This window comes from Pleurodeles waltl, chromosome 8 (genome assembly GCF_031143425.1).
Source record: "Pleurodeles waltl isolate 20211129_DDA chromosome 8, aPleWal1.hap1.20221129, whole genome shotgun sequence".
Lineage (NCBI taxonomy): Eukaryota > Metazoa > Chordata > Amphibia > Caudata > Salamandridae > Pleurodeles > Pleurodeles waltl.
In genome coordinates, this window is record NC_090447.1 from 1,396,438,315 (window position 1) to 1,396,465,621 (window position 27,307).

Below are 27,307 nucleotides of genomic sequence, written 5' to 3' on the forward strand. Positions count from 1 at the left end.
GGACCAGACAGGTATCTTCTCCTCCAGCCACACTACTGCCACCCCATAGATCTTTGCCAAAGCTGGGTCATGTCAGAGGTAACTTAGATGCCTAAGTATTTGGCAGATTTGGGAACCAACTCCAGTAGCTATTCTGCTTGAAAGCCCTCACTTGCAGCTGTCAAGGGGAAAATACCAGAATTGATGTTTATACTAGTAAGTTTTCCAAATCGAATGAATTAATGGATTATGGGTGTTAGGATATTTCCCAGACATGAAGGGTCACGTCCTCTGTGTACATAGATACTATCGGTTTCCATGCTGTATAGGCCTGTCCCCTCTCAGCATGGTGCTGCCTCAGCTGAGCTGCAAGGGCTCCATCGCTATGGTGTAAAGGATCGTGGGAAAAGTGTGCACCTCTGTCTAGTGTCCCTTTTTATGATGAAAGGGAAAGAAAATGTTCCATTTATGTGAAGCCTAGTGGTGCGAATGTGATTAAAAGCCTGATCCACTGGATCAATGTCTGATTGATACCCAGTCTCTGGAAAGTCATTGGAGTGGAAAGGAAAGCTCCAGTTCAGTGATTTGAACACGTTTGTAGCGTCACGGAATAATGCAGCTGCTGGGAGCTGTGGCTTTAGCTTGTGCAGAAGCGCAACCAGGGTGCGTATGTTATCGGCTGTCGGCATCCCGAGGAAAGGCGTGACTGAGCCAGATGGATGATTTCCAGCAAGGGGTGGGGGGGGGGAGTTTGGAGGCGATGAGCTTTGCAAGTATTTTAGTATCAACGTTAACCATAGAGAGGGGTGTGTAGGACAGTGACTATTAGTCCCTCTCTTAGCAATGGGGCAGACTTTCCATGCTTCATGCCTCCTCTACATTGCAAGTAAATGTGGGGCTAGTTTGTTTGCATACTCCTCGTAGAACTGGACAGTCAGCCCAGTTAAGCCAGGATCCCTGTCTCCAGACAAACTGCTGATGGTCTGTACTATGTCTTCTGCAGTGATTGTTGCATCTACAAATAGTCTGTGGGCGTTATTGAGCCAGGGTAATTGGACAGTGTCAATGTACTGAGGGAGGCTGTCCACCAGGATATCACCCTTGGAGGGGTACAGTGTAGTATATAATTCCAGTAGTATATGTGTAATGTTGTGCATAGTCTGTGAGAACCTCCACTTCCCATTTGTCAGCTCTATGATGTAGGAGCTACTCCACTGATTCCCACTCAGGGACGCCAGGGTCTTTCCAGCACTGTCTCCCTTCCCTATCATCTAGTGGTGGCTTCCTTATCCAAGAATCTAATCTATCTCTCTGCAGTCTTCGCATATTCAGAGAGGCCCCTCTAGGAATTGTGCCAGATGGCCCAACTCACTTGTTGCAAATTGTTGGAGTTATAACTGCCAAAGGTCTACTCCACGGTGGCCAAATGAACCCTCAGATCTCTGAGCACACCAGGTTGTTTGGGTATGCAAGAGCCTCTGCTATAGGCCTTACAAGCACCCATGGGCATTCATAGGCATCCCCTGTGCCAGTGTCATGCCAAAGCAATTCAGATTTACATATGAAATACAGGGTCTTGGAGTGCAACGGCAGTAGCCTTCATACAAAATGCAATCTTACTTAACTAAGAAACATCATAACAATGGAATTCTGAGTGAGCCTTGCTGAGCTTCAGTCTAGTGATATACAGATCACCACAATGTAGGTGATGAAGGTTAAAATCACTGAACCTTTCTACTGCATAGAGAAACATTTACCTTGAGAGTTTGTAGGTCTAATGGCTTGGTGATACATTTGTGAATCATCTGCATAGAACTGACGGAGAAATATTTTAAGACATATGATAAAGTTCAATATGATGACCACTGCGGGATGTTGCAGTGCATCTTGCACTTAACTCACAAAACTGTCCATGTGGACCTCATAAGTGCAACATGATCATTCTGTATTTATTTTATAACTCATGTGCCTAATGAAGCAATAAAGTAATGTATTTATTGGTTATTGAGCACGTGATTACCCAACAGGCACCCTGGTGCTTAGCCAAAACGTATCTTCTGTATGCCAACGTGAAACAGAGTAAATACCATGAATAAATAGCATTTCAGTGCTCTACAAAACTTCTGAAGTTCTGGCTCTAGGCGAAGGAACAAAGGCAGTTTGTGTGAGGCCTAACCAATGCCCACAGAAAAAGCCTTGTCCCTTTGACGTACTTTGGGAACTTTGGCATTGCGATCAATCCAGCAGGTGATGAATGAAACAGTTTATAAGTGCAGTATCTTTAAACATATCGAAAATGTTTGAGCCCTGAATTGCAGGATAGAACACTTTACGGACCAAGCAAAGTGCTTTAAACTGACATGTCCTCTTAATAGGTAGTCAGGGACGCTGTCCAGAAAGGAGGAAGTATGACTGAATTTTCTCTTACCAAAAATCAGTCTGGCTGCTGCATTCTGTGTAAGTTGTAATTTCCTGATACAGTACTCAGGAAGCCAGCCATGTATGTTATTACAATAGCCCAGCATACTAAACATAGAGGTTTTCACAATCAATTGCTTCGAATCTGGAGGAATAAGCTGAGATATCTTCCTAAATTGTCTCAAAAGAAGGAAGCAAGTACACATCAGCTTATTAATGTGACTCAAAAGAGAGACCATTGTTGAATAGAGCTCCTAAATTCCTAGACAAAGTAGCAGGTACTGGACAGTCACCCAAAGAGCGAGGCCACCACTTGTGGGTCCAAATGGAGGGATTCCAAAAAATCTGAACGACAGTGTTATCAGAGGTAAGGGGGAGAGAGTTATCATTCATCTATCTGGGCAGCCTAACCCTACCGCTCCTGAAGATGCAAAATATTATCTTCCAGGTGGATGAAAATTTGAGTACTACCAGCCTACCCATAAAATTGAAATCTGAAGGAGTTAATCATACCTGCCAGGGGTGCCACATATATGTTGAAAAGTGTCATACTACGTCCATACACCAGTGGAACACCGCATGCAATGTCATCAAAGATAGATCTAAATATGCCATCTGCACTGCCTCCATTCTGCTCTTCAGAAACGATTTGAATCATGTGAATGGCTTATCCCTTAAATCAATACAGGTGTAACTTTTTAATGAAATAGAATGTGAGACCATGTCGAGCACAGCCTTGAGAAGAGCCAGGTTGATGCTTATGTACACACCATTTTACTCACAGTATGTGGCTACCTGCTTACTAACCCAATTTTCCAATTATTTTGCAAAGAATGGGAGCAGAGATATAGGAAGATTATTAAAAACAACATTTGAATCCAGGACTTAATTTTTCAAGAGTGGCGTAGCTAGTGTCATTTTACAAAGGGCCAGCACAATCCCACACTTTAAAGAGTTACACATCACGGTAATCCAGGGAGCAAAAAACAATGCCATCTCTTTGTAGACTCTAATAGAGCATAGGTCCAGAGGAGAACCAGATTTAATCAATGAGATTTTAGATATTACCTCCTCATCCGCAATAGAACAGAATTTAGGAGTGAAATTAGATAACAAAGAACCAATCTTGGTCTGAAAAAAATCAGTCAGATCCAGAAAAACCTTTTAGTGGGATAAATAATGAGTACTTTTAACTAGAGACATGTAAACTGAAAAAAGGCCTCTAGCAGGATTGTTAACAGACACTATTTTGTTGTAATAATAATTTTCCCTGCAAATTTTCAGCAGCCTTTTATGCGTTCTAAGTTCTGCTTTATTGGCCTCTCTACTGACTTCATAATAGTCTTTTTCTCCAGAGTCTCAGTTGTATTTTCTTTTGGCCTGTGCTAATTCTTGGGCATATCAGGGAGCTGATGCCTTTTGCGGTTTGAGGTACTGGTTTTAAGTGGCAGCAGAGTGTCACGTGCTCCCTCAATCCAGAATATAAACTGTTCCAAAGGCACATCCATATTAGCATCAGGCTGCATGTTTAGGCACTGATTTTCCAAGCATTCCCTTAGTCTGGCATAACCAAGTTTGGACCAAGTCTTATAGTCGATAGTAATGGGCGATTGCTGAGAGGGAGAGACTCTATCCCTATGTAACAGTAAAGAAACCAGCTTGAGGTCAGACCATAGCACCTCTTCCACAGTGTCCCCTTTAATCCCTCTCTGGCATAAATGTGGTCCAGTATATGACCTGCCTATGAGTAGGTTGATGAACCAGTTGTGTCATTTCCAAAGCTGAACAAATGTTGATAACCTAAGAGGTAGCTGCATTCATGTTCTTCTCAATATGAACATCCACGTCCCCCAGCACCACTAAAGATTCAGTCTCCAGGGAAATAGAAGAGACTAGCTCCTAAAATGAGCTAATAAAGTTCAGTACTGTCCCAGGGGATCGATGTATTAATGAGAATTTTGCAGCACGTTCATGGTTTATAGTTTAAGAGATGGCAAATAATGTCATATCTTGTGCTGTTGGTACCTGCAAGGAGGAACACACAAATGATTCTTTACGGATTAGAACAGCCCCTCTTCAGTTTCATAACACTTTCCATGCCACTTTTAAGGCCTAGAGCACTGTCTGGATTGTTGAGTATGTAGTTATTTTGTAGGTATTATTAATACAGTGCTTTGTAGCCGTAACATGGTCACAGATTGTTCTGTTTTCAATGGAACCCTGGTAACCCATTGGGTGTATGATTGAAAGGGTGTTGGCTGTAATTTGGGAAGAGTGAATGAGGTTCAGAGACAGGGTAGACGTAGTGCACTGCAGAGCACAGCTCTTCAATGCAGAAAAGCATAGGTGCTGCAGAGAGTGAAAGAATAGACGTCTGTGAATAGAAGCAGTGCCGAATAGTTCTGCACTATGAACAAGAGGATAAAAAGGAGAAGTGCAGGGTAGGAAGAGGTTATGTTTTCAGTTGTAGCTAGAAAACAGCCCAAGTAGATGAGCTGCTTCGTGAAGAGGTAAGTTTTCTCTGAAGTACAGGAGGGTAGGACAAGTCTTTTGTATGGTGGGTTAAAGCTTCAAATCCATGGCAAGTAACTTCAAAAGACTTGTTTCCTCATCTATTCTGCACTTCTTTACATAAGCCTAGAGAGTTGTTTTTTGTCAGAAGGGCAAAATCTGAAGGCCTGCTGTGCATTTCCGGCAGTAGTTGTTCATTTGTTGATGCTACAGTAGGGAAATGGCTTGGATAGCAAGGGAATGGTTTCTGTGTCAAACTTAAATTGGGATAACTAGTCTCAATCAATCTGGGTGTAAAATGTGCTTAAATACTACTGTAAGTGGTACTATAAAGGGGGAGATAAAGGAAACCCTGAAAATTATAATCTGGTGATCCTAATAGACTATGAGGCTAAATACTTTGCAGGGACCTTGTTAGAAGAATTATAGCTATGAACCGAAGAAAACACCATAATCCCTCTAAACCAAACCAGCTTCACTAAGCACATAGGGACAACAACTAATATTATGGCTCTCTCCCAGCTTAATGACTTTGCAATGATGTACAAACAGCTGGTGTATTTTTGTTTCATTGCCTACAAATCTACCTTTGATAGGGCTGACCGGGGGAATCTATGGAAAAGGCTGGCAGAATGGAACATCTCCATCGGCCTCCTAAAGGCAGTGCAAATGCTCCATGCAAACACTTGGATCTATGTTAAATTGGAGATTGGCTCCCACCTCTCCAGGGCCATTCCAGCAATGCAAGGTTTTGAGCAGGGCTGTGTGTTAGCTCCAACCCTTTTTAATTTGTCCCTTGCAGATCTCCCTCTGATTTTAAATAATGTTAACTGCAATGCCCAAATACTGGTTGACATTCAACTTTCCAATCTACTCTTTGCAGACAACCTAATACTAATCAGCAGGACCAAGGTGGGGCTGCAATGACTCTTAGTTGCCACTGTGGCATACTCCATAAACAATGGTCTGTCTATAAACAGGAAAAATACCAAAACATTAACACTCTATGGAAAAGGATAAAAAAAACATATGTGGTTTCTTGGCAGACAGAAGATAGAAGCTATCAACATCCACAAGTACCTTGGAGTGTTATTTAATACCAGTGGCAAGTTTACTACCCACTGGACTAATTAAGAGGAAATGTAATGCACTGGCTGTTGGCCTAGGGTCCTTGCAGAAGAAGTTGAATGCTCCATCATTAATTCCATTACTACAAGTTGCTCAAGCTAAAGTTCTTCCCGCTCTGGCATACGGAATGAGGCCTTGAGGGGCCGAGACAGCATCATGCTGGATAAGACGGTAACAAAAATGTATACAGCTGTTTTCCACCTGCCAGCATACAGGTTCCCTGCACAAATCAGGTTGGAGTTTGGCCTAATAGAGCAAACCTTGGCACGACAGGATGCTTTTGTGAATTTTTGCTATTGTCTGAAATCAGCAAGGGAAAGTCCTCTAGGCTACTTCCTCTGCCTGGAAATACACCCCTTCACCTATAATAGCCTTTCTGCAATGGTCTCTAACTACCCTAGACCTCTTGTCAGCCTGAGCCCTCTAAATGAGTCAAGGGGAAATTAAAAGATTAACGAAATCCAACAGCAAGGCCTTATCTCTATTGGAGGATCAAGCCACTCTGTCTACGCACAGCCATCGATGGCTAACACTTGGCAACTATAGGAAAGTGACACCCCAAAGCTACCTAGATTTACCCTACAGTAATCAGATGAAGGGAAAGTTCCCAAAATACAGACTGGAGGTAGTGCCTGTTCTAACGCATTATGGAGAATAATGGAAGGCCGGGGAAACTGCAGGTTATGTGGTTAAGGCCCTGAATACTTCATCCACATGATGTGCCTGTGCAAAGCTACCTTAGAAGATTGACACGTGCTCTTACGCAGGAACTTTAATGAAAGAGTAATAATGGCATGCAGGCAGGCGGTGGTAGCCTGCTTCGATCCAACTGATCTCTATTTGAACTGTGCGCTGGTCAAATTCTTCCAGAGGGTGGAAAAAAGGGTGCTGGCCAAGGAATGGGATCAAGCTGCTAAGTTCCCTTGAACTGCATGGCCAAACCAGGTTTTTTTATTGTTGGTCAAGCATGCAATTATAGCACCTTAGCATGCACATTAGCCCTTCACATGGTATTCGTTTTCTTCTGCGCTTTGGTTCAATGGCACTTTGCCCTTAGCCTCGCACAAAAACGCCTCACTTTAGGCTGCATACTAGCTCTTCACCTTGTTCGTCAGCACCTTGGCACAACTGGCGCTCTGTCTGTGGGCCCACAGTAAGCATGGCCTCTGCCATTTCTTGCCTAGGTTGAAATTTAAGACAACACAGGCAGATGCTCTGGTACAGCTCTGGCACTCTTTTCTTGGGGTCGTCCCAATTGCAGAATACTCGCTAAACGTATTATTGCTCTTTACCAGATATTTTGATTTAGCATGAAAATGCTGCACTTTAGGTTGCACCTTAGCACGTTATATAGTATCTTCTTTTGTTGGTGCAACCGCACTTTAATTTTGGGGCCACTTTCATTGCACGTCTTTCACTAGATTTTACCTAAATCCAATTTTAATGAAATAAAATAGGAGGACACTCAGGCACAATTACTCTTTACTTTGAGGGCTACCCACATTGTATAACTTTGGCTGTTCTCAGTCACCCTTTAGCACAGTGGTTCTTCTACACTTGCAGGCATCTGACCTAAGACTTCGCACTGGGCCGTTTCTTAGTAGAAGAAGAGTGTGTGTGTTATTTTATCTGCAATTCATCAAGTGATTACACCGTATTAGATTATTTCTTAGCAGGGAAAAGCCTGGCTATGCACCGGTTTAAATTTGTTTTTGATCTGTTCAGTGCTATTCCCGGAGCGCAGACATGCATCATAATGATTTGTAAATGGCGGGCTGCATGCGTTTTAATGTTTTGCATTTGATCTGTTTATTGTATTTTAGGCGCAGCAAGGTACATATGTATTGCAATGGTTTTAATTAATGAAGCAATCAACAAATACACTTGAAACTACTGAGATAGTAGTATTAATGTTAGTATTATTGCAACATTTCTAATGTGCACTATCAACAAAATGGTGCCAATATCCTGGTGCTACCGGCCTCTACCGAGACAAAAACAGCTGCGCAAACAGTAATAAATATACAAAAAATTACTGAGGAAAAAAGCCAAGTTTTAAAGGCTTTTCTAATATGCAGTAAATCAGCTGAGGATCTGAGAGAGGTGGGAAGCTTGTTCCAGAACTGAGCTGCTCTAACCATAAATGCCCACCCGCCCTGTCTTCTCTTCTTAAATTTGGCAATGCAGATAAGATTTGCAGAGGAAGAATTTAAGCATCTCCGAAACGGACCCAAAACCTGCTTCCTTCAGTGCATCCAATGTAGATGTTCTTCTAGGTCTGTTGAGAACCAGTTTAGCCACGGAGGCTTGGACTCAACAATAGTCTGTTTATCAGGAATTATGGAACTCCTAGAAGAAGGTTATTATAGTAGTCTAACCTACTCAGTATTACACTGTGCACAATCAGGGATTTTTACTGTAGAAGACAGATTAGGAAAGAGATTCCACAGGCCCCAGAGAAGCAAAAAGCCTGTGCCCACTACTTCATTGATGTGACACTCCTGGGACAGTTTATTGTCAAATGTAATCCGCAGGTTACAGATGGAGTCTTGGTGTAATGATTCTTCCTTGGACAACAGTGGCCAGACATTAGGGGGAGACTCAAGGGGATTTTCTTATCTGAGCAACACAAAAACTCAGTTTTATCCCCCACTGAATTTAAGGGAGTTGAAGTTCAGCTAGTTGATGATGTCGTTCATTCAGTTTTGAAAAGAATTAACCACTCTCTGTTGGTTACTATCCAATGAGAAAAGCAGCTGAGTTTCATCAACACAGTTGGCCAGCCTGAGATTGTGAACTTTGATAAGTGTCACTAATGGTCTCATATACATATTAAACAGGATTGGACTGAGTGCTAAACCCTGAGGAACTCCATGTTTGACTTCCCTGAAATCACAGGGGTACAGGGAAGAGCAACAGCCTGACAGCACCCCAACAATTAGTAGCGCATCCAGTTCAATACGGTTCAACTAACTTCAACCAAGGGGAGTCTATCTAGGAGCATTTTGTGGTTAACTGTGACAAAAGAAGTTGACAGATCAAGGATCAGGATCGCTGACTGGCCGCTATCTACCATCACCCCAAGTTCATCCATAGCTACAAGTAGGGCTGACTCAGTTCCATACACTGGTCTATATTCAAACTGCTCCTTTTCTAGCAGGGCATGATCTTCCAGATAATGGGACAGTGTTTTTGCTAACATAACTATCCGGTATTTGTATTGGAAAAGGCAGCAATGAAATTGGCCTATAATTGCTAAGGACCAACGGTTCTAAAGAGGATTGTTTCAGAATAGGGATGACAATGGATTTTTTCCAGACCTGTGGTACCATGCCAGAGTCCAGAGATTGGTTACATATCTGCCAATTGGTGAACCAGAGGATGTGGACTTGGCTAGGGAGTGGAAGTAGTCTTCAGTAAAAGATTCAAAGTTATTGAACTTGCTCCTGGCGCTGTCTGGGAGGTTAACTAACCTTGATGTAAATCAAAAGTGGTGGAAAGAGGACACTGTAACTTTACTTCCTTCAGAATGTGTGGCAACTGGGCTGTGATCCGTCGATTGAAGGGTGTGCCTGATGTCATCCAAAATCTTGCAAATATTTCCTCAAAACAACTGAGTAAGACTATCACGTAGCTCTTGAGTTGTCATGATGATGTACCATTTCATACATTCAGGGTTTGATACCATGTGCACAATGTCAAAAACCTGTTTGGCATTATTCGGCACAGCAAGGATGGCATCAGGGCTGGCTTTAGGGAGGTGTGAGCGGTGAGGCCGCACCGGGTGCTGAACTCAGGGGGGCGCTGTGTTTAGCAATAACTTACGAAACTTGAGATTTAAAAACAGCTGCTGAAAAGTTTCTTGTGCGTCCAGCCTTCAGAAAGCAACTAAAATATCAAGATCCCTTTTGTGATTGATGTTCCTGCTATGGAGAGAGGTGGGAGTTTTGTCCAGTGGCAGCTTTGACTCGCCATAAAGTAGCGTAGAGGGTTAACATGCCTGCTGCAAAGAACAAAACTATATTTTATGTAGATAGCTGAGTGGATTAGTAAAGTCAGCCTTTACAAGCTTCTTAAAACAAATGAAAGGTATGTGAAAGGATGGTATGGAGAGATGACTGGCAATGAGGGATCTGAGGAGGTGGTAATGGGGTGGAGGGGCACCAAAAAAATACTGTTGCACAGGGGGCCACCAACGCTAAAGCCAGCCCTGGATGGCATTGGCATAAAAGCCAGCTTTTGTTTGTAACAGATTATTCTTTTACTAGAATCTATTTTCCTTCTGAGGAAGATCTAACAACGGCCTAATTAACAACTCACATTTAAATTGCGAAATGTAAGACTTCATAAATGTAAGACTTCATAACTGTAGAAGCGAAAGGGATAGATCTCTGCATTCATTGCTTATGCAAAGCATTACTTTAAGGCCCTCATTACCCGTGGGGCATTATTGGCTGCTATAATTATTGTACCTGATGAAATCTGACAGTGACACCTTTTGGCTTAATTGGTGCAATAACTATTGCCCATTACATGTTTTGTATAGTACATAAAGTTTGAATGTTCCTGCTTACTGCACCAAAAGCCACATGACCTGGTATTTAGTGCGTCTTTTTCCCCCTTCGAATTCCAGCAAGTTTGACCTCTAGCCTGCCGAAATTTAACAGGGATGAAAACTTTATTGCACCCGATAATTACCAAGTGCGATAAAAATCGCAACCGCTCATAATTACGATCTCAGCACAAACAAGTTTTTTGGCAAGGATGGCAATTCACTGGGTAACTGATATTGAGTACCTGAGACTGACTTTGGAGGGCGAGGGCTTTTGTAATGATTCCACAGACACGTTGAATCATTTGTGCAAGAAGTTTTATTCAAGTTTTCTCCAGTAACGCCAACACCTCTGTCAATTTACAAGGTCTGCTCCAACTGCCAATCCCCACGTTCAATTCTCCTCGGTCATACGATTCCTCTTATGACAGTACTGACATTCTACACAGAACACAACAGCTTTTCTTCTGAATTTGCGCTAACCAAAGTGACTTTCTGAATGCAGGTTTGGGGCTGTAGCCAAAGAGTTTAGTGTGCGCACCTGCAGCTGTGGCCGCTGATATATCAAAGTGGTGGGGCGAGCGAAGTGCCCCACCACATCAAAATAAGATAAAACAGTAAACAAGCATGCACAATAAAAACACAAGCATGCATTATATTAAAATTAAAAATTAAATAATTGTACTGATAGCCGGCATGAGAGCAGTGTCAGGATTGGATGGAGCATCCTGGCAGGACGCTCTTTCTGACTGTGTTTGGTCCCCACCCAGCTGTCCAAGGCAGCCGGGTGGAGAGCGTCAAAGTGCGCATGTGAGTTTGACTGCCGCAAGTCTGTAAAAGGAGGACACATCCCTTATTGCTCCGGGGCAGGCTGCGGCATGCTATGTGAAAAATAATCATTTCATTGCTATTTTGTTCTTCAAGTTTAGCATGACTCGCAGTGGGAGGGGAGTGGGGCTTCCCCTACCTCAAGGAGAAACCGCTGCTACACACCTGAATGATTCCTACATCTGGACACCCAATGTCTCTATGCCACCTGCTTCACATTACTCCAGCTCGCAGTGGCCTTGAAAAAATCTGCTCTCTACTTGACAATGTGTCAGTCAAATCCATCTTGCTCCTTCAGAAAGGCTAGAATTTGCCCCCAAAAACATTGCTTCCAATTCTTCCTAGTGGTCAGACAAGGTGTCACTTTTAATGTACTTCAATGGGACTTCTGTGTGGAACGTGGGTACAGGCAGAGGGGTTGGAGAGATATCCTACCAGTTCAAGAAGTATGCAAATGAGTACACTTTTATTCGTTAGCATACAACCGCCTCGTAGATGTGGGTGAATGTCAAGGTTATTCTGAACATTTAAGTAGGCTGTAACATGACCTTATTCTTCACATGCTTAATGCTTGGGGCCATACTTTTTGAATATAGTACAGATGTTCACTTGGAAACTTTGAGTTCATGCATCAGTTGCAGACAGCACAGCTCAGAAACACAAAGCAGTGGTGAAATACTTATTTATAATATGTTTTTTGGATTTTGAAGTCCACTGACACATTTGGAGAATGAGACGTATGCATTCACAGGACATATTCAGAGAACACTGGCTTATTCCCACTTAAAAACTGCATGTAGATGTTGAATTGAGAGGGGACTATTCAGAACTAAGTTCTGCTACCCACTTTTACTGTCACTTTCAAGTTCAAATTCACTGTCAAACAGTGAATCTACTTTCACAACAATTTTCTCTGTTCAGTTACTTTTATTTTTGCAATTAAGGCACAGTTCTTTTATTTTACAAGTCTACTTATCCCACTTTATAGCTACTGGTGTACTTTGTGGTCTTGGTGAGCTCGGGGGGTCATCCAAACAGCAATCCCTTTTCTCACAAGAGAAATAAAATTAGGAAAATGTAAGAGGCACATAACAAACAACTTCTAAACCAACGCTGCTTCTTAGCATTAATAGAATATGTTTATTATTGTCCAACTCAATGGTGATCCTATTGTTGACCTCTAAAGGATAGAGGTACCTACCTGGATTTGAACATGTGATCAGGTAGTAAAACACAATGCAGTTGAGGCATTTGTCAAGTGAATTATCAGATTTGTTTTATTTTCTCTTTTGGTCCCTCACATTGTGAAGTATCTCACTTTCTTGGCCTCCTATTACTCCTACTTACTCCCCCCTAAACTCACCACACACACAACGAAGAGGAGACAAACAAACATTGACCTTGGTGATTGAAACCACAATATGACTAATTGCACATTCCACATTGGAACAGAGAACTTCTCTAGTGCTATGTCTATGCATGGCTCCACTGTATACTGAATTAACAAATTGTGATTATCTCTCGGCCTTAAGAAAGATCTCAGACCAAACAGACTGAGCAAAACAAGTACTGACTGCATTAGAAGACTTTTCTTCTGACTAAAACAATATTTCATAGCAAGTATTTAGATCGCAACCTTATTGTGAAATTACAGATTGGAAATCCTAGTGCTTAGCACTGATTCCTTCATTCATATACTATGATTCATACGGGATGTAGGGTCAGACCGGGTGGGTAACTGAACACCCACAAAAGGTAACCACAGACTGAAGCAGTGCCAGCCATCACAATCAGCCACACACCCTCGAAAACTGAGTAAGCCCCAATCACCCCTGTTTCCTCTGACATAACTCCCTCTACTCCACCCCACCAGTCACAGTTCAACTATTTTTTTAGGGTCGAGCGCACAAGCTCTCCGTCCCTCTTGTAATCTCTCTTCGGGCTTTTAACCACACCCATGTTGCGCCTGTCACTTTCATTGGTTTGTGGGCTAGCCTTTTAAAATCCGCTTGATTTAATTAGTGAAAGGCATGCATACGTCATGCCTTTTCTGGTGTTTAGCCCACCTCCACAGCACCGGTAAACTACTGAAAACATACGACGCTACATGTTTTCAGTCTGCTTTCTGCACTATTTTATGTTTTTATTAGACAAGCAGCGTGATTGCGCTAGTTTTTTTATCAATTTCAGCGCGATTGCGCTAGGTTTTACATATTGCGGTCATGCTGGTTTTTTTTCTTTCAATTTATGTGGCAAGAAAAGTCTGGTTAGGTGTTTACAACGCTAATAGGTCTAACTCAAGCAAATGCAAGACCCATTGCATTGCAAAAGCTTGTTGTTACGATGCAACCGCGGATGTACAGCCTTCTCTGACGTCATGGACAGAGCTTTTATGGGCTGGTGAGCTAACTCCGGCCACGCTTGGCTCGAACCGAATAACTGGCTCTTACTCAGACCTTGGGTGCACTTGAATTATGGGTCACAGCCACAGTAGTTTGGGCATACATGGTATACAAAATGTTTTTTTACTTGAAGTCAAAATTTATATTCAAGTAAAGGCTTAACAAGATGGCGATAATATAGCTACGGATTCTGACACATCACAGGTCTGTCCCATTTACAGTTTGTAATCTTAGAGCAAGTTCCATGCATCCTCGTTGACTTGTTAAGTCATTTTATTGCATGTATTGAAGTTAACTTCTACTGAAATAGTTTTTTTTTTCTGTAGTCGGTGGCTATTAGTAAAATTACCATACAAACAGCATTCTGTATTTCCCTTGCCCTTGAGATTTTATTGTTTTATTTCTCACATTTTGCACAACAGCCACATTGAACTGGCAAGAAATTATCTCAGTTATTTACAAAAAAATTGTCATACAATAGCTGCTACTCCAAGGGCTCCTGGGATGTTAACTGGTCGTTTAGTGAATATTGAACTCAGAACAAGTCCTAGTCATGAGTTGGTTACATTATAGTTCCACTATACTTTTTCTTTCCCAGGGCTGAGTGTGGAGACATGCCAGTATCACTTACACTTTTTCAGTGGTCCATGGCCAATGGCGAGATCAGACTCACTTTCTCTGTCTACATCATGGGGCACCCTCAAGTATGCATGCAAGCATATGGAAACTATGCCTGATAATATTTTCACTTCACAATACAGTTAAAAATGCAGACTGTTTGCACCTGCATTGTGGAGAGATCCTTAGTAAAAGATGGAGCTATGGTTTGTAATGGTGGCCCCTTCTTTCACTGCCCGTGGAACTGGCCTCATTTTGAGGAGGAGACAAGGATTCCTCTTCAGGTGGGTATTGGGTGCACCCACTTGCATAGAAAGTCTTGGATGGGGTGCCCTTGGGACACCTTCACCCCCCCTCCCAAAGGACGACCTTCGTAGTGCACTAATTGCATCACCACATATACGGTGCACTATAAAGTGTGCGCCCCGAATGCTTCTCTGCCCATAAGCCCTCATCTGTCATATGGAACGTGTGCAAGGCATACGTTCACTTACATGAAGCAATGCAAAAAATGGAATATACCCCCTGGCATAGATCTGGCACACATGTTGCACCAGTGCAAACCACATTATGGAAGAGGCTCAATAAGTGTGTGCAGTACCTTTTGTAATGCTAAAGTACCCAAGGGCAAAAAACCAGCTTTAATGCCAGTTGCACCCATGGGGAACTTTGTATGATATTGTCCATCTTTGATTGATTCAAGTGCAGTGACATTGGTGCCAACCCATGCCCACCACATGGCTTATTTTTGTAAAACTGTTGATGATCGAATCCCTCATCATCACCCTCGATGGGGACAGGACTTTATCACTAAGGGCCTGAACCACAAAGGTAAAGTTAGAATTTTGGTCTAAGTTGAGACCAAAAGTCTAACTTTACTACTTTATGGTATTCACAAAGGTAAGTTACAAGTAGTATCTTTATAACCTCACTTGGGGCAGAATCTCCACATTTGGCCTGAGATCTGATCCAAGTGCGGAGAGTCAGCTCTGAGTCGAGATTCCACTCTGGGTACGGAGACTCCACTCCAGGTACGGATTGGAATCTCCACGCCCTGAGTGAGGGACTTTGCCCCGAGAAGGGGTGTAAAGATACTACTCATAACTTACTTTTGTGAATACTGATAGTCCTCACTTAGACTTTTGATCCAAGTTTACTTTTGTGAATCGGGCCCTAAGTATTTGACTCTCGTATTCAGTGCTGTCAATTTACCACAACAACAGGGGTATCTCAAGTGGTGTCGTATTCTATTGGATGTTCTTTGATTCTTTTTTGGCAAAAGACAATGTAAATTTGATATGCATGCTTTATATGTTTTACATGCAAGTGCTTCAGAACCATAGGGAATAAAGAGTATTTGTACCCCATCCACTCATTCCCTAGATTTCTCAGTAGGGGAGCTCAAGGTATGAGAAACTAATGGGGTCATTACGACCTCGGAGGCTGCGGGAGACAGAATACTGCCATTGCTGGCGGTATTTCTGTCTCCCTATTTTGACATTTCCGCTGGGCCAGCGGACGGTAACAGTGTTACCGTCCGCTGGCCCAGCGGAAATGTCACATCAACATTGCAGCCGGCTCATAATAGAGCCGGCGGCAATGCTGATGTGCAGCGGGTGCAGTAGCACCTGTCGCGCATTTCACTGCCCGAAATTTGGGCAGTGAAATACTCGACGGGGCTATGCCTGGTGCATGGGCAGTGCAGGGGCCCCCAGGTGCACCCCAAGTCCCCTTACCGCCGGCCTTTCCATGGCGGTGTGTACCGCCATGGACAGGCCGGCGGTCGGGGACTCATAATCCCCAGGGCAGCGGTGCTTGAACCGCTGCCCTGGGGATTATGACCACCAGGCGGAATCCTGGCGGTAAAGTGGAGGGGCCGGCGGTATGGCCGTGGCTTTTCCGCCACGTCATAATAGCTGGCGGAACACCACCAGCCTGTTGGCGGTGTTGCCGCCAACATACCGCCGGCCGCCGGGGTCGTAATGACCCCCTAAATATCCAGCCAGAATTTACTTTTTTTAAATTTAGAATTTAACTAAATCAAATGATTCTCTGAAGTGCCCCGATGCAGGTAGATTGCAGCAGCCAGTGAAACAGACATCCGTTATTCAACGCCACAGGACTGACTTTACACCAGCATTACAGCAATAGTTCACAGCTACCGCAATCATGGCGAAGATAGCATTTTGTAAATTATCAGTACATTGTAATGTACCTCAAACAAACAAACACTATTTTAGGGCGAAGCAGATAACGTAACCCAAAACCTAAGTGCAAAAGTAAAGTTACAATTTACATACACTTTCAGATTTCTTTATTTCATCTAAGATTTTTAGAGTACCAATAAATAAGTGTTTACAGATAAATTAAACAACAAAAGGAATACTTGTATAAAATGGTAATCTAGTTAAACTAAATCATTAATTGCATCTGAAATATGCAGACCTCTTTCCAGAAAGTTTCAGAGTTTACCAGCTTAGGTAAAAACATAAGCCATCCCTGGCAGCCATTGCTGTGTGAACTTCCAAAAGCCCTCAACTTGTGTATTCGGTGTGGACGGTTTGTTATTAGCAATAGCTTATCAGTGTTCTTTGGGAGTACATTAGTGGCAGGATCACAGAACATTTTTAAATGGTACTATTTTATGTCCTTGGTGGTAATTGTTGCATTAAGGTAATGTGTGATACAAATACCTTTTACAACCATATTATGAAAGCCTGTTTCTGGAAGTGGTAATGTGTGACAAAAATGTTGAGCATATTTGTTGTGTGCCATTTTGTTCTGGCCTTGATGTGATCTGTTTTTGTATTGCTGTATTTTTGTATTGTTCTTGAAATGTGAGGTTGTTATATTGTACTTTGGTCGTGTTGTATTCTGTTTTGACTGCCATGTTCCGTTAACCTCTGATATATTTTAATTGCATTGTAATATTACTTTGTGCACATATTGTGTTGTGTTATGCTGATTACTTTAAACATGTCAACAGATACTGGTGCAGCTCGCGTGGAAAGTAGCAAATGCCTGTAAATTGTCCAGGACCAGTAATCCTTTGCCACTGTATATGGTGTTATTATGGGAGTGCCTCAGCTCGTTAAGACACAAGTCAGTCCAAACAGTGGCAGAGAACTATCTTACATTAGAACATTCAATGATCACTTGCTGTGATATGACCTAAATCTTGCTGTTAAGTTATATGTTTTGCCTCCAGCTGAGCTAGGCTGAAATCCGATCTTTCTCATTTGGTCAAATGGTGTGATCTTGGTAAAAATCAGTTCGTGCATGTCCCTCTGTTTTCTTATCTACCAAACATTTAAACCTGCCTTAAAGCAATTCAGTTTGCTTTGTTTCACATTGAGGCAAGAAGAAGCTTCCCTAGAAATTTCAGATTGTTCTATTTCAGTCTGAAGAATTCATCCAGTCCTGTGTTTATTTTATAAACATTCCAGTACTCGTACGAATTGTGTCATCTATCATAAAAGCCTGACTACTACAAAGCATATACCAGGACTGTATAATCTACACGTGCCTGCCAAGAACTAACTTCAGGGCTCTAGATTTCTATCCAGCCATAAGTGTGAGAATGCCTGCTTCCCTTAACCTAAACGCCATTGATCTGTAATAGTTAGGGGTCTATAGGTGAGCACCAGCATAAACTGTGTAAGGCTATTGCAACCCGACCCTCTCACTAAAATTCATAACTTAAAGGAGGTGCACCCACAGCTGTACAGACACCTAAATAACATTGTACAAATGACATTGTAAAGCACAGATTTGCACCTTGGGGTATCTTGGCGCTGAAGACGATTATTTTTACCTAGCTCAGTGGTACCCATTTCATCAACTTCGGAAAGATGAAAGGCTGAGTGGATCTGGCATGATCCAAATCTGTGACCATGACGTGAAGCAATGGCGCATGCAGGTACACGGTGATGATGCATTAACCACTGAGCTACCTGAAACGGCTACATCCACCTATTTGGTCCAGCCTAGTACACTCAGGCATGTCCTCAGACTTCCAAACTAACTCGACTCTGGGTAAAATGAATTCCATCATACAAAATGTGCTAGGAGGCATCTGAGAGTCGCACCAGGCATCGTGCTACTGCTGACCAAGTGCACGATACCTCTCCCCCACCTCATTTTAATCCTCATGTTAATGCCAGCAAAATTGCTCAGTGAACTGAGCAGTCACTGATAGCACGTGTGTCCTGCGCAGAATAAAGTCAGTTACCTGTAGTTGTGAGGGGAGTCAGTTAGCTGTATATGACACCTCTACACATGAGGAAAGGGTGCAACTCAAAAGCAAACATCTTTACTCCCGAAGTTTATTGCCTGGCCAAAATAAAACATTTGTGCACGCAAGGGATGTAATCACGCATCAAATCAAACATATTCATCCATGATATACGTCTAGATCACAGTCATACATTCTAAGGTTAGTGCCCTATTAGAAACGAGGAATATGGTTCTTTGAGGTGAAATCATACCTCTCTGCCTCTGAGGTAATTTTTCTGTCACCCTCAAAGACACGGGCCTCTGAAGGGAGCATCGATGTTAGAATCAGACATGTGAACCTGTAAGGTAAGTTCCCAGATTTAAACAAAATACCTGTCCTAATGACCTGGATCCCCCGTCAGATCTGCACCTGTAAACCCCAGGCCAAAATCTCAATCCGTGGGGAAGGAGCCACACCAAATGAAACACACGCACCTGTGATATACGTGCCCGAATCAAAGCAAGCTTGGTGACTTGTGGGGTATGTGGTAAAATGCAATGTAAAACATTTCACCTGTGAAGTAAACTCATTCTTGGAAGAAATATGCCTGTACGCAGGAGGTAAATTCCACATAATATAAAACATCTGCACCAGTAAAGTAGGCACTTGTGAGACACAGACATGCATCAAATACGAACATCTGGAAGGAGAACTTTCCAACTTAAACAATCCATATGTACCTATAAGTGCTCAGGTCAGACTCAGACATCTGTACCTGCTGGTGAGTTGTGCGGTAATATCAACCACCACTACCCAAGAAACATCAAAGCAAATTAAACAAACATGTACCTGTGCCATTGAGTAAGGTTTCCTCTCGAAATGAAACTAAACATTTACCTGTACTGGTGAGGAAAGATTCCCTGTCCAAATGAAACATGTGCACCTGTGAGAAATATGCGCTGGTAGCATATATCTGTAATTATGTTCTGCTCAAACTCAAGCATTTGTCTCTGAGGCGAGTGCCTGGTTAATATCAAACATCTGTATATATGCCAGTGAGAAGAGCAATCACATTGGACACTAGACCTGGACCTGTGCGAGAGGACTCAGTTCCTCTAGGGGAATGAGGCATCTTGTAACTATAATATGTATGTGTTCAGTGTCAGGGCCTGTAGTCCACAGATGTTCCTATGAAAGTAGAATGGGATCTTACGTGGATGCGCCCCTTGTGCAAATCTGCTCAGGGCTGTACTTGTGAGAGTGGTCCAAAGTCCATGGCATGAGTCTTTATCTGTGAGGGTAGTCTCAAGTCCAGGGCGTACAGGTCTGTACCCCTGAAGTGGTGCAATGTCCTTGGCATGGATGTTTTCCTGTGAAGGTGGTCTCAAGTCCAAGACACACAGGTCTGTACCCCTAAAATTGTATTAGGTCTGTACCTGTGAGGGTGAATCTGAAGTCCATGACTTACAGGTTTGTACCTCTGAAGTGGTAAAAAGTCTGTCATGAGTCTTTACCTGTACGGGTGGTCACAAGCCCAGGACTCACAGAGTCTGAAGTGGTGCAAAGTCCATGGCATGTGTCTTTACCTATGACAGTGGTCTCAAGTCCAGGACTCCAACGTCTGTACCTCTGAAGTGGGGGAAAGTCAATGTTTTAGGTATATACCTGTGAAGGTAGTCTCAAGTCCAGGACTTATGAGTCTGCACCACTGAAGTTGTGCAAAGTAAAGGTTTTAGGTCTTTACGTATGAAGGTGGGCTTAAGTCCAGGACTCAGAGGTGTGTACCTCTGAAGTGGTACAAAGTCAATGTCTTGGTCTTTTACTCGTGAGAGTGAGCTCAAGCTTAGGGAGTGCCGGTCATTACCTGTTAATTGTGGAAATTGAATGGCATGGGTCTTTTCCTGTGAGGGTGGTCTCAAGACGAGTACGAACAAGTTTGCAGCTCTGAAGTGGTGTAAAGTCATTGTTTTAGGTCTGTGCCTCTAAGGTCGGACTCAAGTCCAGGACTCACAGTTATATACCTCTGAAGTGGTGCAAAGTCAAGTCAGTGGGTCTTTCCATTTAAGGGTAGACACAGGTCCAGGACTCACACATGTGTACCTCTGAAGTGGTGCAAAGTTCATGACATGAAGGTTTACCTGTGATGGTACAGGACTCACATGTCTGTACCTCTAAAGTGGTGCAAAGTTCATGGCATGGGGGCTTACCTGTGAGGGTCCAGGAATCACGGGTCTGTACCTCTGAAGTGGTGCAAAGTCCGTGGCATGGGTGTTTACCTGTGAGGGTCCAGGAATCACAGACCTGTCCCTCCTGAAGTGGTACAAAGTCCATGGCACGGGTAAAACCTATGAGAGTTGCCTCAAGTCCAGAATTCACAGCTCTGTACCTCTGAAGTGGTACAAAGTCCATGGCATGGGTCCACACCTGTAAGGGTGGTCACAAGCCCAGGACTCACAGGTCTGTACCTCTTAAGTGGTGTAAAGTCCATGGGGTGGGCCTTTAATTGTAGGGGTGGTCACTAGTCCTGGACTCACAGGTCTGTACCTCTGCAGTGGTGTAAAGTCAATGTTTTAGGTCTGTACCTGAGAAGGTGGTCTCAAGTCCAGGATTCACAGGTATGTATCTCTGAGATGGTGCAAAGTCAAGGTTTTAGGTCTGTACCTGTGAGAGTGGCCTCGCATCCAAGACTTACAGGTCTGTACCTCAAGAGTAAAGTCTGAGGTAGAGTAAAGTCGATTTTTTAGGTCTCTACTGGCCTGTGCACCAGTAAAGGTAGTGTACTGTCCACATACAGTCCATAGCATATTTCTGTACCTGTGAGGGTGATGTAAACTCCATAGAATTAGTCAGTGTACCTTTGAAGCTGGTAAACCGTCCTTGGCATAGGTCTATACCTGTGAGGGTGGTGTATACTGTCTATAGCATGGGTCTATACCTGTGAGGGTGGTGTACGGTGTACAGTCCATGGATGGCATGGTCTGATTCAGTAGGTTTGTGCACTGTGCAGACTTCGAGGCTCTATTTGAGAGGGTGGTGTAACGAAAGGGCATTGATATCAAGTTAGGGTGTATAAAGTGCAGATGGCAGGTCTGTTGGTACCTGTGAGGGTGGTATACAGCTCAGGGCATGTAAAGGTACCTGTAAGGGTGGTGTAAACTCCATAGAATAAGTCTGGGTGCCTGTCAGGGTGATATGCTGTCATGGGCACGTGCCTGTGAGAGTGGTGTACAGTCCAGGGTTTGTGTCTGTACCTGTGAGGGTGGTACACTGTTCAGGGCATGTGCCTGTACCTGTGAGGGTGGTATACCGTCCAGGGCATTAGTCTGTACCTGTGAGGGTGGTGTAAACTCCATAGAATAAGTCTGTGTGCCTGTGAGGGTGGTTAATCGTCCCAGGCATGTGCCTGTACCTGTGAAGGTGGTGTGCCATCCAGGGCATGTGCTTGTGCCTGTAAGTGTGGTATACAGCCCAGGGCATGTGCAGGTACCTGTGAGGGTGGTGTAAACTCCATAGAATAAGTCTGTGTGCCTGTGAGGGTGGTATACCGCCCAGGGCATGTCTCTGTACCTGTGAGAGTGGTATACAGCCCAGGGCAGGTGCTGGTACCTGTGAGAGTGGTGTAAACTCCATAAAATAGGTTTGTGTGCCTGTGAGGGTGGTATACCATCACAGGCACGTGTCTGTACCTGTGAGGGTGGTATACCGTACCTGGCATGTTCCTGTAAATGTGAGGGTGGTATACCATCCAGGGCATGTGTCTGTACCTGTGAGAGTGATATATAATCCAGGCATAGGTCTGAGCTCTGTAAGGCACTTTTCGGTGCGGATATCGAGTCTGTCTTTGCTGTCAAGTCAGGACATAAAGTGAGGGTGTATAAAACTCAGATCAGGAGTTTTCAAATGTGGGGGCAGTGTATAGTCCAGGGCGTCGGGCCATACCTGAGAAAGTGCAATAGAGCGCAAATTATGGGTCTGTTACTGTGGTGGTGGCGAAAGGTCTGGAGCATGTGGTTGTGTCTGCTTTATTGGTGTGCGCTCTAGGAGACAGATTTGTACCAGTGAGGCGGTGTGGAGTCAGCTGTATTGGTCTGTACCTCAGAGGGTAGTGTTAAGTCCAGTACAATTGGCTAGGCATGTGAGGTCACTGTAAAAGTTAGTTTCATAGCTCATTTGAATAACTGTGTAGATGAGGCTTAATCCGACGAGACAGAACATCACCTGTACTATGAAGTTACTGCCCTGTTCGCAAGCATCCTTTACTCAGTACACATGCGTCCCGCGACCTTACCTGAGTTTCTGAGCTTCCTGTTCTTCAGGACCGAGATGATAACCAGGAGGCTGCCAATAACGTCCACAACGGTGGTAAAAATCAGCACGCTGGACAGCGCTGTCACCAGCCAGGCAGCACGGGCTGGAGGGGCGCCGGGGTCCCCACCGTCTCCAGCCGGCTCCTCCTCACAGCAGTTCCTCAAGAAGGACCCATTCTCCAGCATCTCAGACCGTTTCAGGGCTCGTCCTCAGCGGTGCTGGCGAACCGAGCATTGAGCGCCAGGTCCCGGGGGCTGGACTCTGTGCGCTTCCCCTGCTGGCTGTCTCTGCCGGCCCAGGAGCGGCTGGGGTCCCCTTTCCTCTTGTGCCAACGTGTTGTTGGAGTGACGGCCAGGTGTTTTTCGTGATGCCCCCTGCTTCCACTCCTCGGATATGTTTTGAGTGCCACCACCTTCGGCCGCTAGGCTGTGTTTAGTTTGTGACTCCTCGCCTGAAACTCGAGCTTATTTAGTCACTGCCTCCAGCTGCAAGGGTGTGTTTGGGGGGCACATACCCCTTTTTAAATGCGCGTTTGTAGCCTCGGCCTCTTCTTCCTGCGTACCGTCGTGCGACCCCGCCTCTAGCCTCTCAGATGTCCTCTGGACGAAGTGGTTTTTGCCCCTGATGTGTGTTTGACGCGCATTTCCTGCCCAGGGGTGCTTGTGAGTCACGTGCCTATCTGGATGTGGACCACGGTGTGATTGAGGTGAATTTAACTCCTGCTGAAAGGTGCCACAGGGATGCCCATGCTGCTGTGATTTGGCGGGAAGAAGGACTGTGAAAAAAGTTTACGGATGACTTCTGATGACAAAGTGTGGCTGGGACACCTTAGAAATCTAAGTTTGTATTTCGTGCCCCTTTCCAAACTGGGTCGCGATTACCCCTACTATCAATCTGTGATGAGGGTGGCACTCTTCTTCATGTCCATATATTTGTCCTGTCTGCCCAGGAGCAGCTGGTACCCCTCTTCACGGCTGCTCACTAATGTTTGATGTGCTTCTAGCTGCACAAGTGTGTTTGGAAGGACACTGTTTCCTGCAAACCAAATGTGATTAGGTGCCCCTGGCTGTGCCTCACAGATTAGGTTCGACAGTCCTGCCACCTCGGGCAGTGGTGGCCGGGGTGCGCCCGAGCTCTCTCTCTCCAAGGGTAGCTAGAGTGCCTTTTTCTCCAGCTACTCAGATATGGTTCGGTAGTCCAGCCCTCGCTGCCCCTCTGCAGATATAGCTAAAATGCTCTTGTGCCCTGTTTTGTTTGATAACCGTGACAGTTCTGTAAAGGCAAAGGTGCCCTGCTCCTTCTCTATGGGTATAGGTAGAGTGCCCCTAACATCTGCTTCCCAGGTGTGGTTGGATGGTACTGCCAGCTCTGGAGTGGTCCAGGTGCCCCTTGATCATAATATCCCTGGTGGCTAGAATTCCCTTCTCTCCTTGTGCCCTATTGTAGTAGTGGATCCCTATTGCCGAAGCCCTGTGTGGTGAGTGCCCTTTGCGCACTGACTGCCAGGGATCTGGCAGGACAAGACGCTTTTAATGGCACGTAGACTGCCCTTGTCCAGCCCTGAGCCCCCGCTTCTTTAGTATTCAATGCATAGAGGGGAGATGGACTCGTGTGTAGCTGAGATGTGAGCGTGTGAGGCGGGGGGCTGGACTCCCGCAAGTGCGCAAGTCCATTGATTCAGAGCACCGAAAGACGACTATGTGGAGAAGAATACCACAGTCAGAGTGGATGACACACACACTTCCCGCGAGCTCTGACAGTGGTCCTGGGGCGGTGCGTTACGTGCCTCAGACACTGAGCCCTCTCTTCAGGCCACAGCCTGCCCTCTCCCGCTTCAGGAGACCTGGAGTGGTGGACACGTGCCCTCGCAGCTCCTCCTGACCACCATGCCCGCCTCACCTGCTGTCTAGTCAAGAACAGCCGGTGGAAGTGTTTCTTGACCAATGAGGGGTGACCTCAGCCTCCTCTGGCAGTGACTGGGTACCATCTGGAGGAGACGCTATCGGCCTCACAGACCTGTGCTCTGGCTTTACGCAAGGAAATACAGGGGCTTCGCCAGCTGACGGATAACCCTACCTGAGGGAGGGCGAGTAGCGCACGCCCGGTGTTGTCGGCAGCCACGGAGGGGCTCCGTTCAGAGACTCTGCGGACTGTATGTCTGCGCGTACCGGCACCAATGCTCCGCAGATAGGTTGCCGGCACCGAGAATCCGCGGACAGTGTGCCGGTGCTTCATGGACAGTGAGTGGACATGTGCGCGTCTCCTCGGACTAAGTGACAGTATCGAAGCTTCACGGACAGTGTGCCACTACCGCGGTTCAGCGGACACCGTACCGATACCGAGTGTGGTACTTGCGCAGGGTAAGGGGGCGGGCGCCAGACGTGCGTGCGGGGTCTTGTATGTTGGAAATCACAGAAGCACTTAGGTCGCTGGTAAGCGTAACTAGGGAGTTCATACTAGCAATCTTTGGGACGATATCACAGTTCAGTGGGTTCAGGACCCTCTGCCGGAAGATACCCAACTCAGTGGGTTAATGATGTCCGCTACCGGTATCTGAGGATCACTGTTTGGAAGCCAGATAGGGCCGACTCGGCTTTCTATGCTTCCAAGGTCTAGGCAGAGCACACCACTGGGTTCTGTAGATCAACTTCTACATCTATATCGCAACCTAAACCGAGCATGGAATTCCATATAAACACATTAATATGAAGCGTTGTATTGTTTGTCACGCTGTAATAAAGAAGACACGTCGTTACAGTGACTAAATAGTGTGCCATTGTTTCACGCCTCTCGTGTGGTGTAAGTGTGATGGTGCGCGAAAGAGAAGCCTCACTGACAGATGTCACCACTCAGTACATATTGTGACATCTTGTGTGTGGCTTTACATAAAGGCAGACTGCGGGTCCTTGCTTCTCTGTAAGGATGCCTCAGGGATGCGGTCTTCGGAGAGCTGCAGCAGTCAGACTGGAAGAGTGGGCTCTCGGGAGAAGATCATTAATGCTATCACTGCGCACGGAGCTGGTTTCTCTCGATCCTTAGGAGTCGGACTGACCCTTACTCCATCCGGCTAATGCAGATACTGACGGACACCTTCTCGATAGAGCTGCCCCTGCCGCTTTAGGGCCGCTTCGCCCCGTTGGTCCCCTCACTTCTATTTAGCATTTATGTCAATACAGGTGTGCGTAAATTTGCGCTGTGCAGGGCACCTTCTGTGCAGTCTCGACCTCTCCTTCTAAACAAATGCTATCCAATCACACGCGCTTTAGAAAAGGTCGTATTCGCCGTGTGCAGGGCTGCGAGACGGTGTAATCTTGCCTCCTCAGGACCCCTTGGTGCCATCTCAGCACCATTGTAATCCTCGGGTGCCGAATGCAGGATGACTGAAGACCAAGGTCACACGTGGGCAAACAGCGCATCGCGTGATAGCCCACGAGTTGGCAGCGGATGGAGACATCCCCAACGACAGTTGCACCAGCATGTGACCAGACGCTTTCACCGCTAGTAAAGCATTCTGCCCACAAAGCAGCTGTCTTCAAGAAGTGCGCACGATACTTACCACTCCGGACACTGCCCAGCCGAAGCTGCTAGCGGCTGCTAAGCTCTGCCTGGCACAGGAGCCGTGTTCAATGGCCGTGTCTTTGAGTGCAGTTCAGTCACCAGTGAAGAGCCACAGTGTGCTTGATGCCATTCGCGTTTGTACTTTCCGCATAGGTCCACCTGAACCACTCCCGTTGACCACGTAGCGCTTCTTTCGACGGGGGTGTAAACTAAGTTAGTAGTTTGGAGAGTAGACCGCTCTCTTGCAACAGCTTTGCCAATGAGGGATCTGGTATGTGTGCCCTCCCTTCTTGGTACTCGCTCGCTGCGCCCCAGGGAAATATGTTCATAGTTGATGTATTTTATATTAATTGGACGAGTTACGAGAGGGACAGATCTGTTACACATCCCAGGGATTCTTCGAATACAACCAACTGTGACGTCCACGTGCTGCCTGAGTAACGCATTTATTTATGTATTTGACTCCTACCGAACACCTAGCCTGAGGTGTGCTTCAGAATTTGGCGGACCTGTAGATTTAACTAACGCTGTGTGGGCTGCCTCGCATGTCGTCGGACATCGGTTTATTCAAGCTTCTGTTCTGTGGTCAGTGGTATGCTGCTGTTTGTCGTCTGTGGTCCGGTGATGTCGGTTGTGGAAGAACGGACCGTTTACCGACGTGTTAGTGATTGGTTAGTTTAACCCGCGGACTCACGATTTTCGGACCCAAGATTTTCACACCTTTCCGTACGCCCAATTCACACCAGAAACACTCACTTTTCTACTGGGGCGAGGGGGGAACTTTGGAAG

General features: G+C 45.1%; 1 protein-coding gene across 1 annotated transcript in view; it reads right to left on the bottom strand.

The window, feature by feature from the left end:
- Positions 1-24,512, bottom strand: part of MTNR1B (melatonin receptor 1B) — a 622,690-nt gene extending 598,178 nt beyond the window's left edge. Inside the window, exon 1 of the mRNA XM_069202453.1 lies at positions 22,941-24,512. Coding sequence (XP_069058554.1) covers positions 22,941-23,145 — 205 coding nt within the window. The 5' untranslated portion in view covers positions 23,146-24,512. The remainder of the gene's footprint in view (positions 1-22,940) is intronic.
- Between the last annotated feature and the right edge of the window lie 2,795 nt (positions 24,513-27,307).